This window comes from Anolis sagrei, chromosome Y (assembly GCF_037176765.1).
Source record: "Anolis sagrei isolate rAnoSag1 chromosome Y, rAnoSag1.mat, whole genome shotgun sequence".
Lineage (NCBI taxonomy): Eukaryota > Metazoa > Chordata > Lepidosauria > Squamata > Dactyloidae > Anolis > Anolis sagrei.
The window spans coordinates 70,025,646-70,041,108 of NC_090035.1; the positions used below are offsets into that span (position 1 = coordinate 70,025,646).

General features: G+C 43.9%; 1 protein-coding gene across 1 annotated transcript in view; it reads right to left on the minus strand.

Annotated features, from left to right (window-relative positions):
• LOC132780152 (probable ATP-dependent RNA helicase DHX34) overlaps window positions 1–15,463 on the minus strand; it is a 34,730-nt gene that overhangs the window by 7,507 nt on the left and 11,760 nt on the right. The window contains exons 6-15 of the mRNA XM_067461897.1: window positions 14,502–14,719; window positions 11,656–11,830; window positions 10,911–11,110; window positions 9,424–9,525; window positions 6,464–6,682; window positions 3,670–3,843; window positions 2,577–2,694; window positions 873–982; window positions 424–702; window positions 78–257 (exon numbers count right to left, since the gene is read on the minus strand). Of these exons, the coding sequence (XP_067317998.1) occupies window positions 78–257; window positions 424–702; window positions 873–982; window positions 2,577–2,694; window positions 3,670–3,843; window positions 6,464–6,682; window positions 9,424–9,525; window positions 10,911–11,110; window positions 11,656–11,830; window positions 14,502–14,719 (1,775 nt within the window). The remainder of the gene's footprint in view (window positions 1–77; window positions 258–423; window positions 703–872; window positions 983–2,576; window positions 2,695–3,669; window positions 3,844–6,463; window positions 6,683–9,423; window positions 9,526–10,910; window positions 11,111–11,655; window positions 11,831–14,501; window positions 14,720–15,463) is intronic.

Below are 15,463 nucleotides of genomic sequence, written 5' to 3' on the forward strand. Positions count from 1 at the left end.
ATGGGGGGGCATCCAGTTGGGATTTCCTGGTTTCGCTACAGTTGATAATGCTCCTCAACCCTCCTGGAATAACTCACCGCCAGGCAATTGAATGTGAGGAAGTCGCCGACCCTGTAGCCTCCCTTGACCTCATCCGGGATCATCTCTGCCCCTTGGAAAAGCTGAGACAGACCTTCTCCTCCTGCAGCCACCATCTGAGGCCCCACGTAGAGGTTCTGCTGCTCCAGGGGAGTCAAGCGCCGAAGGCTGTACTGCACCTAACCAGATAGAGAAGACATCATGTGGACAGATCCCGATGCAGGGACTGCCTGAGTTTTCTGAATGGAAAGAAGGAGTTCCGTTATGGAGTCATGGTATCTCCCCTCCTTCTCCAACTTCATGAGCAACTTCCTTCAACAAGCCCTCTCTCCTGCACAGACCCACCTCTGTCTTCAGGAACGCCAGCAGCTCCTGTGTGAGCCGGTGAACCTCTCGAGCGCTAGGCCGCCTCTCCTCATCCTCCTCTTCATCTTGGCCTCGATGTGCCCTGCTCTCCAGCTGCCGGTCCAGGACTTTCTCCCAGGAAGCACGGAGCCGCAGGGTTTTGCTAAGCAGCCGTAGGGCCATTTCTGCCGCAGGGACCCGCAGCTCCAGCCACGAATCAGCCACGATGCGTGTACAGTCGGCGCTGGTGTCAAGGGAGCGGGCTAAGAGCAGCAGTGCCTGGAGGGCAAAATGAAAAGTAGGGGAAGCATGGGGCATCTGGCCTCTTTGCCTCCCTTCTAAGGCACATCAGCTCGGAGGAAGGCACGAGTAAAGATGGAAATAATAGTCCTTCAAAAATGAAGTTATTGAAAAATTACATTCCAGGGTCAGAGGCCTTGGCCAATTACCTGCAACGCTGGTAGCCGGAGGCAATTCACCAAGTAGGGCTTATTGGTTTCCAACAGTGAGACAAAGGCCAGGATCTGGTGACGGCTGCTGAGTCCTTCCTTTGCAGCATCTAAGAAACAAGAAGAGCTAGTGAGTTTCTCAGACTCTTTCCAATTTAATTGTTTGCTTTTTTCCTCCCTCCATCCCCTCCTTCTCTTCCTCCTTCTTCACAGGAAAGAATAGCAGTGGATCAGCTATCAACATCCCTATCCTTGCTAAAAGTATGGGAGGCTGTTGAACTGCACAAGTCTCTTGTGTCATCAAGTTTCCAGACTTCAATGAGTAGATAGACAAGAGATAGAATTACATTGCGATGTTTTGGTGCTAAATTCGTAAATACAGTAATTATTCCACAACGTTACTGTGTATTGAACTGCTTTTTCTGTCAATTTGTAGTAAAACATGATGTTTTGGTGCTTAATTTGTAAAATTATAACATAATTTGACATTTAATAGGCTTTTCCGTAATCTGTCCCTATTATCCAACATTATCCAACATTATCATCCAACATTATCCCAATGTTCTGCTGGCCCTTTTATGTTTGTTTAGGTATATATATATAATAATGTTTTAATTGTATTTATAATCTGTTTTTAACTTGCATTTTATACTTGTGGAGGCATCAAATTGTTGCCGATTGTGAACCGCCCTGAGTTGCCTTCGGGCTGAGAAAGGTGGTATATAAATGTGGTAAATAAAATAATAATTATTATTATTATTATTATTATTATTATTATTATTATTAATTATAGGATTAGGCTAAGGGATTCCTCCCCCATTCCTATGCATGTTTACTAAAAGGGCTTTGTCTTTCCTCCTCCTCCTTGCCACTGTCTCATCCCCCTTTGAAGATGTAGCAATGAAATCTCTGTGAGGGAACTTTTTAAAGGCATTTTTATTGCCCTGGCCTGGCCATATGGCTATTCGCCACCTTTGTCTCTTCTGCCTCTTTCCTTCCTTCCGGAGACGATGCACATTTTGCTTCTCTCTCTAGGCCAGTGGTTCTCAACCTGTGGGTCCCCAGGTGTTTTGACCTACAACTCCCAGAAATCCCAGCCAGTTTACCAGCTGTTAGGATTTCTGGGAGTTGAAGGCCAAAACGTCTGGGGACCCACAGGTTGAGAAACACTGCTCTAGGCAAAATGTAGCTGCATCAATTTTTGTACTTTTTACTTTTTTAACTGTCTTAGAAGATGAGACTTAGTAAGCTAGTTAGCACCAAGACTTTTTCTATCTAGAATGTATTTTTTTTTACTTCAATAAATATTTTTGAACCTAAAGTTCTGACTCTGCAATCTTGTGCCATCCTAAGAATAGAAGCTCACCCCAGTTTCGCCACATGTAAGTTTCTGCAGGTAAATGAAGTTTATCGCCTTCTCTTGAGAAAAACGTATAATGTCACAAAGGACTACCACCTCAACCCCTTCATAGGAAATCTGATACAAAACATGAGCTTTTTTGTTGATTGTAGACAGTGGGCCTAAATATGGTACCAGTCCCTGGAACTGGGAGAGTGAAGGATTGTTAACAGCAGACTTCTTAAGAAGCATTGCTCTCAACTCTGTTATTTCTTTCAATTCATTTCTGAATATGACCATCTCAAGGCAAACTAGGAATCTCACTAGTGACCTTCATCAAAAAGTGGATAGCCCCTTCCTCTTACCTCTATGAGCCTGGTGCTCAAAGCCCCTTTCCTGAGAGCCCTGGAGCAACTCAGGAGAATTGGTGAAGACACTGGTGGGGTGAAGGACAACCCCCACCTTCTCTTTGGTGTGGAATATCTGTGAAACAAAGAACAGTTCAGGGAATCAGAATGTAGCATACAGATTATTTGATCTATGAGGATTGAATGAAAAGTAATGCCTCCACCTTCGTAACTCCTCAACAGATGGCAGTACTGGTATGTGGCAGGTACTGGCTTGTTTAGTAGACTCTCCTCTACAGTTCCATTTTGGGAGGAAGCCTTAGCATTGAACAGTTGTGTTGTTAAAGTGTGAAGTATGGAACCCTGCGCAGATGGTCAGTCAATGCGACTTAAACAACGTGCACTCATTGAATTCTTGATAGCAGAAGGTGTCACCCCAAAGGAGATTAATCAGAGAATGCAAGCTATTTATGGTGATTATGTTGATGTGAATACTGTGCATTGTTGGGCGAGTAAGTTTAAAGATGTTGAGGTGACACCTTCTGCGGTCAAGAAGTCAATGACTGCACGTTGCTTAAGTCCCATTGACCGACCTTCTGTGCAGGGTTCCATATTTCACACTTTAACAACACAACTGTTCAATGCTAAGGCTTCCCACCAAAATGAAACTGTAGAGGAGAGTCTACTGAATAAGCCAGTACCTGCCGCATATCAGTACTGCCAAATGTTGAGGAGTTACTAAGGTGGAGGCATTACTTTTCAATCAACCCTCGTACCATTCAGTCATGAAAACCCAGTGGTTGACCTTGGCAAATCACATCTGCTCAGCCTCTAAAAACCCTGGTGATGGGTTCACCTTAAGGATAAGCTGGAAACAACCTGAAGGCAGATAAGCAGTGAAAGGTCTCTCCCAGAAATGTGGCCTTGTGAATCTTCCTGAAACAGTGCAGGCCTCTCTTCTGAACCTAACTCAGGCCCAAAAAAAACCCTCATTCCCAATCCCATCAGGAACATTCCCATGGTGAACACCAGCATGAACATCATTCCCATCAGCATCAGACACAATCACAGGCTGACATACAACAGTGATGTCTAGAAGGCAAACACTCACCTGGTCTGAATCTTTGCGGGTTTTGTTGTAAGGGTCGGGGACTGCCAGCTGTGGGTAGAGACCACGGCCCAGCACCAGCTGCAAGAGGGAGAGCTGCCCGGGTGAAAGGGCTTGGCCAAGGGAAGCTGCCGACCGCAGCTCATCCACATTGTGCCGCAGCTGGAACTTCACATCCTACAAAGGTAGAAGATGGCAAGAGCATGTGTGCTGGCTGTTGGAAATAGCAACCTTCTTCAAGTCTAAAAATAAAGGTAAAGGTTTTCCCCTGATATAAGTCCAGTCATGTCCGACTCTGGGGGTTGGTGTTCATCTCCATTTCTAAGCCAGCATTGTCCATAGACACCTTCAAAGTCATGTGGCTAGCATGACTGCATGGAGCACTGTTACCTTCCCACCAGACTGGTCCCTATTTATCTACTCACATTTGCATGTTTTCGAACTGCTAGGTTGGTAGAAGCTGGGGCTAACAGCAGGAGCTCACCCCGCTCCCTGGATTCGAACCTGCAACCTGTCGGTCAGCAAGTTAAGCAACTCAGCACTTTAACTCACTGTGCCACCGAAGGGTTCTCTTCAAGCCTACACTAGTTATTTGTTATGTATATAATTCAGATTGCTTACTATATTGTATATGTGTGTATTGGTATGCAGTTTTCCTTAACTCTATGTTGTGGGAGAAGCTGCAGACCATGTGACCAGATCTGGGTCTATTCAGACTCAGACTCCAAATTAGAAATAGTATGCTTTCACAAGTCAGTAGAAACAGAAGACTGAAGAGACTCTATTAGACTCTCAGACTGGAGAGATGCTTTAGACTGTTGATTACAAGAAAGATGCCCTACGTTATCTGCACAGGGAAAGTACTTCAAATCCTATCTGTAAATTGATTGATATGCAGTGTAGCTGTATGCTGAATACATGAAGTTTGTGAGAAAACCAAACATGTTATTTTAAAGACTACTTTAATGTTGGTCTCTTGAGAGCACGATTTAAACCAAGATGTTTTAAGGGTTAGTAGATGTTTTAGAACTCCTGGTAGTGGAGCGAGTTAAACCACTGAGCTGCTGTATTTGCTGACTGATATCAGCAGTTTGAATCCTGGGAGCGGGGTGAACTCCCGCTGTTAGCCCCAGCTTCTACCAACCTAGCAGTTCGAAAATGTGCAAATGTGAGATCAGTAGGTATCGCTCTGGCAGAAAGGTAACAGCACTCCATGCAGTCATGCTGGCCACATGACCTTGGAGGCATCTACTGATAATGCCAGCTCTTCGGCTTAGAAATGGTGGTGAGCACCACCCCCCACAGTCGGACACAACTAGACTTAATGTCAAGGGGAAATCTTTACCTTTACTTTACTTAGATATTTATGGGCAACTGAAAAGAACACTTCTGAAATCATCAAGAAACCAAAAAAATAGGTCTAATATATAAAAATATAAATAAAAACTGTTGGAAATATCATGACCTCAATGGAAGCTTCTTTCACATGTGGTGGACTTCTAAAGAAGCTCAAAAATATTGGAAGATCATACATAAAGAATCCCAAAAAATAATGGGAATATTATTCTCAAGAAAGCCAGAGTATTACTTACTAAATATTATTGACTCAGATCTAACTTTGGACCAAAATAAAGATATTTTATTCACCTACATCTCAACTGTAGCAAGAATATCATATGCGAAACTTTGGAAAATAGACAAAATTCCGGAAATAGACGATTGAATAAATAAAATACAAGAAATTAAAGACATGGACAAACTAATGTTCTTTTTGAAGAATAGCTCGGGAATAAAAGGGACTAATTGGTCACCCTTTGAGAAATATGTGAAAGAGAAGAGACAGAGAGACCATGTCTAGAAATGTGTTTTTGCGTTTTTTTTAATGTTCTTTTATTTTTAATACATTTATCTGTTTTTTCATTATCTATGATTAAAAAGAAGTTTATAGAGTGAGATGAAAAATCAAATAAACAAGAAAATAGTTTAAACAAGAAATTATATAATATAGGTGAAGACACAGAATGGAAGTCAAAGGATTTTTTAATTATTATTTTTTCTATTTTTGTATGTCATTTTGTTTCTTTCTCTTTTTTCTCTCTTTTTCCTTTTTTCTATTTCTATTTATCTTTAAATATTTTCCTACTTTCCTATAAACTTAGTGTTTATAGTATTTCTTTGTGTGTGTGTAATATAATAAATATTTTTTTAAGGAAAAAGAATATATTTATTTTCCTTCAATAAATACTTTTGAACCTAAAGTTCTGACTCTGAAATCCTGATCCTTCCTAAGATATAGAGGCTTATCCCAGCTCATCACATGTAAGTTTCTGCTGGTTATGAACTTCTTGATATTCTGCTATATTTAGGGTGGAATCACCCCAACTGAGGCTTATTTTTGAGCCTAATAGCTCAGATTCCCCAACAGGCCTCAATTCTCAAACACATATATGGGGATGGGGGCATTTCCTCAAGCTGTCCACCATTGCAGTTATGACTTTTCCTTTTCTACCATGACAGTGTGTCCTCATGAGGTTTAGTTGGATGACACTATAAAAACATTACCAGGCTCTTTTGGCCGTAACATCAAGGATAAACCTAATTCTATTATGTTCCAGTTGAGTCACTAACACTCTCAAAAAACTCCCAAAGGAATAGGACTTGCCATGATAGCATCCACATCTGCCAACTGGCCACTTTGGGGACAGGACATTGGACAAAACATTGGACGTCAGAGTAACCCAACTTCATGTTTATATGTTTTGTCAGCCCACACACACTGATTCCCCCAAGTTTCTACCTGGATGTCTGGCCCACGTTTGGCATCGCCTTCATCTCCTGAAGAAGAGCCACCCTCCTCCTCCTGCAGCCGCAGCACTTTGCGCCGGCGTCCTTCTCCCTGTTCATGTTCCCGCTTGATCTTGTGCAGCTCTTGCCGGTGGCGGTGGCGGCTCTGCCGTGTGTAGGAGTCTCTGGGCCGGCTGGCTGGTTCCAGCAACCGATGGTCCCGAAGCAGTTCCTAGCAGAGTAATCAAAGAATAGCAATAGAATGTGTTAGTCAAGCACCAGACAAGCCTACGTTCTGTTTCTGGAACTAAGCTTAGTTCCAGGTTTCCCCAAGAATTCATTCAGTGCCAAACACTGACACGCATTATTGCTATGAGACAAGATTTACTGGTGGGACTCAAAATGAGCTGGGCTTTAGCACAGCAGGTTAATCACCAAGGTGCACAACCTGGGGATCACAACCTGGGGATCACAACCAGACACAGTGAAGACATCTGCCCTTGCGCTATGCTACTCTGCTGCTGAGTATGCATGCCCAGTGTGGAACACATCTCATCACACTAAAACAGTGGATGTGGCTCTTAATGAGACATGCCGCATTATCACGGGGTGTCTGCGACCCACACCACTGGAGAAATTACACTGCTTAGCCGGTATTGCACCACCTGACATCCGCCGGGAAGTAGCAGCCAATAGTGAAAGGACCAAGGCAGAGACATCTCCAGCTCATCCCCTGTTTGGGTATCAGCCAGCACGTCAACGACTTAAATCAAGACATAGTTTTCTTAGAACTACAGAGACACTCGCTGGAACACCCCAGCAAGCGAGAGTCCAAAAGTGGCAGGCCCAAACCCAGCACCTCAATTCATGGGTGATACCAGATGAGAGACTCCCCCCTGGGCACTCAGAAGACTGGGCGACTTGGAAGGCGCTGAACAGATTGCGCTCTGGCACCACGAGATGCAGAGCCAATCTTAAGAAATGGGGCTACAGGGTGGAATCCTCGCCATGCGAGTGCGGAGAAGAACAAACCACTGACCACCTGCTGCAATGCACCCTGAGCCCTGCCACATGCACGATGGAGGACCTTCTTGCGGCAACCCCAGAGGCACTCCAAGTGGCCAGATACTGGTCAAAGGACATTTAACCAAATACCAAATTTACAAAATCTGTGTGGGTTTTTTTTTTCTTTTTCTTTTTCTTTTTAATCTCTGTGTTTGTTTTGCTCTGTTAGAATTGTAATACAATGGTTGCTGATGACACGATAAATAAATAAATACCAAGGTGCAATAAATCTTGCCAACCAGAAGGTTGTTATTTCAAAGCCCAGGTCAGGGTGAGCGCCTGACCTTTCAGCCCAGCTTCTACCAACCTAAATAATAATAATAATAATAATAATAATAATAATAATACTTTATTTATACCCCGCCACCATCTTCCCAAGGGGACTTTGGGCAGCTTACATGAGGCCAAGCCCAACAACACATCAGTAAAAACAAAACAGCAAGCAAATAAAACAGTACAATTAATATAACTTACATATAAAAATAACACAGAGAATTTAAAGGTAAAGGTTTTCCCAGACATTAAGTCCAGTCGCGTCCAACTCTGGGAGTTGGTCCTCACCTCCATTTCTAAGCCAAAGAGCTGGAGTTGTCTGTAGACACCTCCAAGGTCATGTGGCCAGCATGACTGCATGGAGCGCCGTTACCTTCCCACCGGAGCAGTACCTATTCATTTACTCACATTTGCATGTTTTCGAACGGCTAGGTTGGAAACCTAACAGTTTGAAAACAAATATGTAAGTAGATAAACAGGAACTGCATTAAAACAGGGAGGTATTTTAGGCACGGTGGTGTTTCAATCAGAAAAAGGAGGATTTTAGAAACAAAGAAAAATGCTCTTCGGCAAGGAGATGGAGTGACACCCCCCACTGCCCCCATGGCCGGAACAAAGCACAGCCTCCAAAGATGTCAAAAATGGGAAAGCCTATACACACACACACACACACCTCTATCTCTTTTTCAGTTTTGTCATTGTATAACCGGCATTTTATATATGTGTTCTGTGATCTACCCTGATTCCCCTTTGGGGTGAGAAGGGCAGTGTCGCAACTCAGGATAGATTCATCTTGCTCAAGGCTGTAGGTTTTGTAGTTTATTGAAGAAAAGGCAAAATCAAAAACATAGAAGTAAAGTTGCAAAAGTTCAATAGCCCAAACAGAGTCTTAAATGCAAAGGCAAAGTTCCCAAGATCCAGAGGCAAATAACATGAATCATATTCCTTTAGCATAGGTTAAACAAGAATCCATGGCAGAATGTCAAAGTCCCCAAAAAATCAAGAGCAAAACCAAAGTCCCAAAGAGCTAGAAGCTTTCCCCAAAAGCCGAGGTATTTTCAGAGACGTTAACAGGGTATAAGCAACATTGCACTGACAACAGACAGACTTCAATCAGATCGTTAAATATGTTTCCCCAACATGAAAGCACTACGTTGACCTCGAATTTCACATTTGTTGGCAAGGTGCACACTTCGGTGAACCCTTAATTGCAAACAGTCCTCCCTAATCAAATCTGCATCTTCAAGGTCGGATCCCTCATTATCCTGAGACTGGTAACCCTGGGAACCGAGAGGCCCTGAACTCCCAGATGGGGCTGAGTCTTCCACCTGCAGCTCTGAAGTTTCACTATCTTTATCTAAAACAACATTCCTTTCCCTGGGGAACAGAAATGTCGTCTCTTCTTCAGAATTAGCACTGTCTGCCTCAATAACAGGAACAGGTTCAGAAATCTGTAACCCATCACCCTCCTCGTCCTGAGGAAACTCAGGCTCAGAAAGCTCAGGCTCAATGTGAGCCACAACAGGCAGAATATAAATACTGTAAATAAATAAATGAATAAATGCAGCAGATGGTGTACAGTCAAGAAACCCAACCACCTCACTGCCCCAGCACCGCTTCCAGCTTCAAACGCACTTGGAACTGACGCCGAAGGTTTGCTGCTTCGTATAGACGGTGTTCCTCCAGGCCTCGACGGCGGCACCAGCGACGGGATCCACCCCGATTGCCTGATTTCTCCTGACAAAAAAGAAAGCCAAACAAAGCCATCAGCATAGGCATGTGCAAAAACTCACAAAGTACATAATCAGACACCAAACACAAAGTAGCTGCACACAATAACATCCTGCGGAAACTTACTGGCAGTGCATGGGGTGCAGACCCAAAATTAATAAGAACATCAGCCTTGGCCTTGTCTTACTCAATTGCTGAGTATGCCTGCCCTGTTTGGCACAAGTCTGCCTATGTGAAGTAGGTGAACACAGCATTGAACGAAACATGCAGAATAATCACAGGATATCTTAAACCTAGACCTGTTGATAAACTCCACAAGCTAGCTGGCATTGCCCTCCCACCCCGGATGTGCGACAGGAAATTGCTGGTAACTGTGAGAGAATTAGGGTTGAATACTGTGAAAGCCATCCACTGCATGGCTATCAGCCTCATCTTAGTAGACTCAAATCAAGGAAAAGTTTCATGAGAACCACCACTCCTCTTAACATTCTCCCAGCAATTGCAAGAACATCCCTCTGGGAAGCTAAACCAGGAAATCCCAATTAAGTGGGCCCCCCATGAGGTTCTTCCTCCAGAGGCAAACCAAGAATGGGCAACTTGGAAGTCCCTGAACACTCAGAAGTGGAGTGGGCAGATCAAAAGACAACCTGACAAAATGGCACTACCTAAAAGAATCCCACACCTTGTGTGACTGTGGAGCAGAACAGACAACTCTGCATCGGTATGCTTGTCCACAATGTCCTGACTCATGTACAGAGGAAGAATTATTTGAAGCTACAGACAATGCCATTGCTGTTGCTCATTTTTGGTCAAAAGATATTTATCTGCTTGTGCCCCTTCTATTTTATCAGTTTTTATACAAATTTATGCAATGCTTTATGATATGGAATAAATAAATAAATCAGACAGTGGGGGGGGGGGAGCAGGGGAAAAGCAAAGTGAATGTCTTACTCGGTTCCCTCCCACATGGAAACAGAGCCTAAAGACTGGAGGATGAAGTCCTTAGAGATAGAACATTGTGGAGTAAAAGATTTTGGATAAGGTTTTCCCCTGACATTAAATCCAGTTGTGTTCGACTCTGGGGTGTGGTGCTCATCTCCATTTCTAAGCTGAAGCGCCAGCGTTGTCCATAGACACCTCCAAAGTAATGTGGCCGGCATGACTGCATGGAGCGCCGTTACCTTCCCGCCAGAGCGGTACATATTCATCTACTCACATTTGCATGTTTTCGTACTGCTAGGTTGGCAGAAGCTGGGGCTGACAGCAGAAGCTCACACCGCTCCCCGGATTCGAACCTGTAACCTTTTGGTCAACAAGCTCAGTAGCTCACACTTTAACCCACTGCGCCACCGGGGCTCCCAAAACCAAAGCTCCAGGCCATGCCCACTCACCTGCACCCAGGCATCGAAGACATTGAGCAGAGTCAAGGGGTCTCCCAAGGGGCTCTCCAGGGGACGCCGGGCGGTGGCACAGTCGGGGTCACTCCGTCCACTGCTACTACGCAGGAAAGGGGAGGGCACACTGAGCACCGCAGCAGCTGTCAGGGTGGGTGCCGCCAAGCCAAACAGGGTCCCCAGCACTAACATCTTCCCTGCGAAAGGACAACAACGCTAGAGGATGGAGGGATCACAAGGACAGGCTCCTTCCCTCCGTCCTGCTCACCCTCAGTAACATTTGAGGGCCTAGCCCGATACACACAAGATTTTAGTACATTTGCCGTAAGATGCAGGTTTGTTCTCTGTTTACCAAGTCGAACTGCTTGAAGTTACAAGAAGATAGATTTCAACCGAACATTAGAAGAAACATCTCAACTGTAGAAGTTGTTTGGCAATGGAAACAATGGACCAGACATGGCCCAAGGTCTCTTTCTCAAGACCTCTTCAAAAAGAGGCTCAGCATCTGCCTACCAGAGAAGCTCTAGCTAAAGCTCTGGCATTGGGTTCATTCTATGATTCTAAGCACAGAACACAGCCTGCCCTTCTGAGACATGTCAGCAACAAATTTATCTGCAGTGACACAAAGGTTCACCACTCAAGCTCTAGTGAGAGGTCAAATTGCACCCCTACATACAAAAAATCAGAAAAGCTAATGAGGTCTGGGATGGCCCAGCTGCCATCCCAAGAAACAAGGGCTCACCAATCACAACGTCAACTGGCAACTCAGACAGGAGACTCCCGATGGGTGTGAGGCTCTCCCCTGCATCCAGGGCACCTTGGTGCTTCAGGTAGCCCACAGCTGTCTCCAAGCTGGCAGGTGGGGGTGGCTCCAGGAAAGGGAAAGCCCGGGGGTCACCCAGACCCATGCTCTTCATCTAGGCACAAAGGAGAGGGATAGTCAGATCCAGACTACCACAACTGTATCTCCCCATAGGAGCTTACCTGGGTCTTATAATCTTGGGAAGAGAACTTTCTCTTGGGTTCATCTGTTGTTGTTTTTCTTTCATGTCAGGAGCCACTTGAGAAACTACAAGTCACTCTGGTGTAAGAGAATTGGCAGTCTGCGAGGACATTGCCCTGGGGACGCCCAGATGTTTGATATATTACCATCCTTGTGAGAGGCTTCTCTCATATCCCTGCATGAGGAGCTTGAGCTGACAGATGGGAGTTCACCCCGCTCCCCAGATCTGAACCGCTGACCTTTCGGTCAGCAGCCGACACAAGGATTTAACCCATTGCACCACAGGGGACTCCTGCTCATCTGGTGGGGACAAGACAGAGTCTTCTTTGTGGTGACTCCTAGGCAATGGAGTTCCCTTCCAAGGGAGATCCGCTTGGTCCCCTTCTCTTTTCATTAGCAGACAAAAACCTTTCTATGTAAACAGGACTTCAGCTTATAATATTTTTAATAAGGAGTACTGTATCTTTTACAGTGGTTTGAATGTTTTTTTTAACTGTATTATTCTAATGTTTTAGCTGGATTGTTTTTGAAAGGCTTTTCAAGTCAGGCATTATGTATTACTTTAGCTATCTTGTTTGTTTGGGTGCTTTTTATTTTATCAGGGAGATAGGGTAGGATATAAATAAAGTTCTATAATTTTTATTATTATTGGGTTGCTGTGAGTTTTCCGGACTAAATGGCCATGTTCCAGGAGCTTTCTCTTCTTATGTTTCACCCACATCTATGGCAGGCATCCTCAGAGGTGGTGAGGTCTGTTGGAAACTAGGCAAGTGAGGTTATGTCTCTGTGGAATGTCCAGGGTGGGAGAAATAACTCTTGTCTGTTGAGGCAAGTGTGAATGTTGCAGTTGGCCACCTTGATTAGCATTAAATGGCCTTGTAGCTTCAAAGCCTGACTGCTTCCTCTCTGGGGGGATCCTTTGTTTTTTTTTTTTTGTTTTTTTTTTATGATTTTTATTAAGGAGTTTTACAATTACACAGTTTCAAACAGTCTCAAACATTCAATTCCGTATTATATACAATGGGTTGATAATTCTTAAACCTACCTTCAGCGGGGGGGGGGGGGGGGGGGGAGGTCAGAGGGGGTGGGGAAGGGGAGTGTGAGGGGTAGTGAGGGGAAAAAAAAGGATTGTGGGGGGGGGGGTTTAACTCATACAATCCTGCATACAATTGGACTTCCCAACAATAATCCAGGGGTTAGATACACCCTTGTTTATTCTTAATCATTATTTTCAAATGTTTAGCAGTCGTCAGCGTTCGAGAGCTCATACATCTAAGTTTCTCTTTTCTTTAAGGAATCTTCTAAGTGGGTACCAGTCTACTCTGCTCTTTACACTTATATCATATATCATATTAGATAGTGTGTCTAATTCCATAAAGTCCTTTATCTTAAGTAGCCATACTTCTAATGATGGCAGTTCCCTCAATTTCCATTTACTCGCCAAGGGGGGGGGGATCCTTTGTTAGGGGTATTAGCTGGCTTTGATTGATTCTTAACTGGAATTCCCCTGTTTTTGAGTGCTACTCTTTATTTACTGTCCTGATTTTACAGTCTTTTCAACATTTCACCCATAGAAGTGCCAGCTAACACTTCCCAATGTTTTTCCCATAAATGTAGGTGAAATGTCAGGAGAGAATGCTTCTGAAACAAGGTCATACAGCCCAGAAAACTCACTGCAACCCAGTGATTCCAGCCATGAAAGTCTTCAACAATAACAACAACAATAAATTATTATTATTATTATTTTCATTGACAATGCATGTAGGATATCTCAATTTACAATCACATCACTGTCAGAAGAAATAAACAGACAACGATTTTCCATTGAATTCTCCTTTGTTCTGGTACATCCTATTCTCTTGACCTTTCCATTTCCATGCATATCTACTACTTATATCAATCAGTTTTACCCCCTCCCTCTCACTCCCCACACTCTGGGAATAGTTGAACCTTTATTTCCAATATTATTTTAATTGATCCATCATGAAGACAGTCTGTTGTAGTTCCTTATATTTTCTTTTTCTAGTGATCTTTTAAATTATATCATTACCCTCTTTGGATTCTATACTGGGAGAAATGCATAAATACTAGATATATGCTAGATATATGCTAGTAGGGTGATAGATAGATAGATAGATAGATAGATAGATAGATAGATAAGGTTTATTTTATCCACCTTCTGCTATAAGCACACACATTCTGGTGCAAGGCTAGCAAACTAGATGAGGTCCTTCTTCTGCCCTGTTGTGCCCAACCTGAAAAGGTCTGAAAAGTTTCGAAGCGTTTGCCTGCCATCGTCCTCCACGGTATCCAAAATACAGATTGCATCACGAAAGGCATTTCCAGAGCTCTTTCTTCCTTTCAGGAGCACAGATAGATACGATAGGGAAACACATGCCTCATTTTGGTGGCATCCAGACAAACCAATCAGCAGCCAAGAGGAGGAAAGAACCCACTCTCTGAGACGTGTCCGCACACCACTATGAGAAAAGTCTTATAGCTGGTTATGTTGGGGTCTGTCTGCTCAGTGGTGAGTGAATGCAGAGGGAAGCAGAACCATTTTTCACACAACGTTTTCTGCGTACCTGAAGAACCAAGGCATCTAGTGCCACTCGTTGGATCTCGGGCACAGGGTAAGGGGCGAAGGCATCATAATCTGACTCGGCATAGAGCCGGTAACAGACCCCAGGCCCCGTCCGACCCGCACGGCCCTTGCGCTGCTCCGCACTGGCGCAGCTGATCCAGAATTCCTGCAACCGCTGCAGCTTGGCTTTGGGGTCGTAGCTGAGCTCCTTCACCTTCCCTACAAGAGAGAGGGACACATCAGATGTAAGAAGGAAACAGTGGAAGGGCTTACCTGCAAGCCACGTTGGAGCCTGTGATGTTATTTAATCTATATAAATTAAAATGTAATGTTTGTTTGTGGGATTAACATAACTCAAAAACCACTGGACGAACTGACACCAAATTTGGACACAAGACACCTAACAACCCAATGTATGTCCTTCACTCAAAAAAACTGATTTGTCATTTGGGAGTTGCAGTTGCTGGGATTTATAGTTCACCTACAATCAAAGAGCATTCTGAACTCCACCAATGATGGAATTGAACCAAACGTGGCACACAGGATTCCCATGACCAACAGAAAACACTAGAAGAGTTTGGTGGGCATTGACCCTTGAGTTTGGCAGTTGTAGTTCACCTACATCCAGACACCACTGTGGATTCAAACAATGATGGATCTGGACCAAACTTGGCACAAATATACCATATGCCCAAATATGAACACATATGGAGTTTGGGGGAAATAGACCTTGACATTTGGGAGTTGTAGTTCCTAGGATTTATAGTTCACCTACAATCAAAGAGCATTCTGAATCCCACCAACAGAACTGGGGCAAAATTCCCACACAGAACCCCCATGACCAACAGGAAATACTCAAGGCCATCCAGTCTGTGGTGAAGTGTAAATTTTTAAGTTGCAGTTATGTATAATTATACATAGATTTTTTTAAAGGGTAAGTATTTAAAGTTGCATAACTAAGGG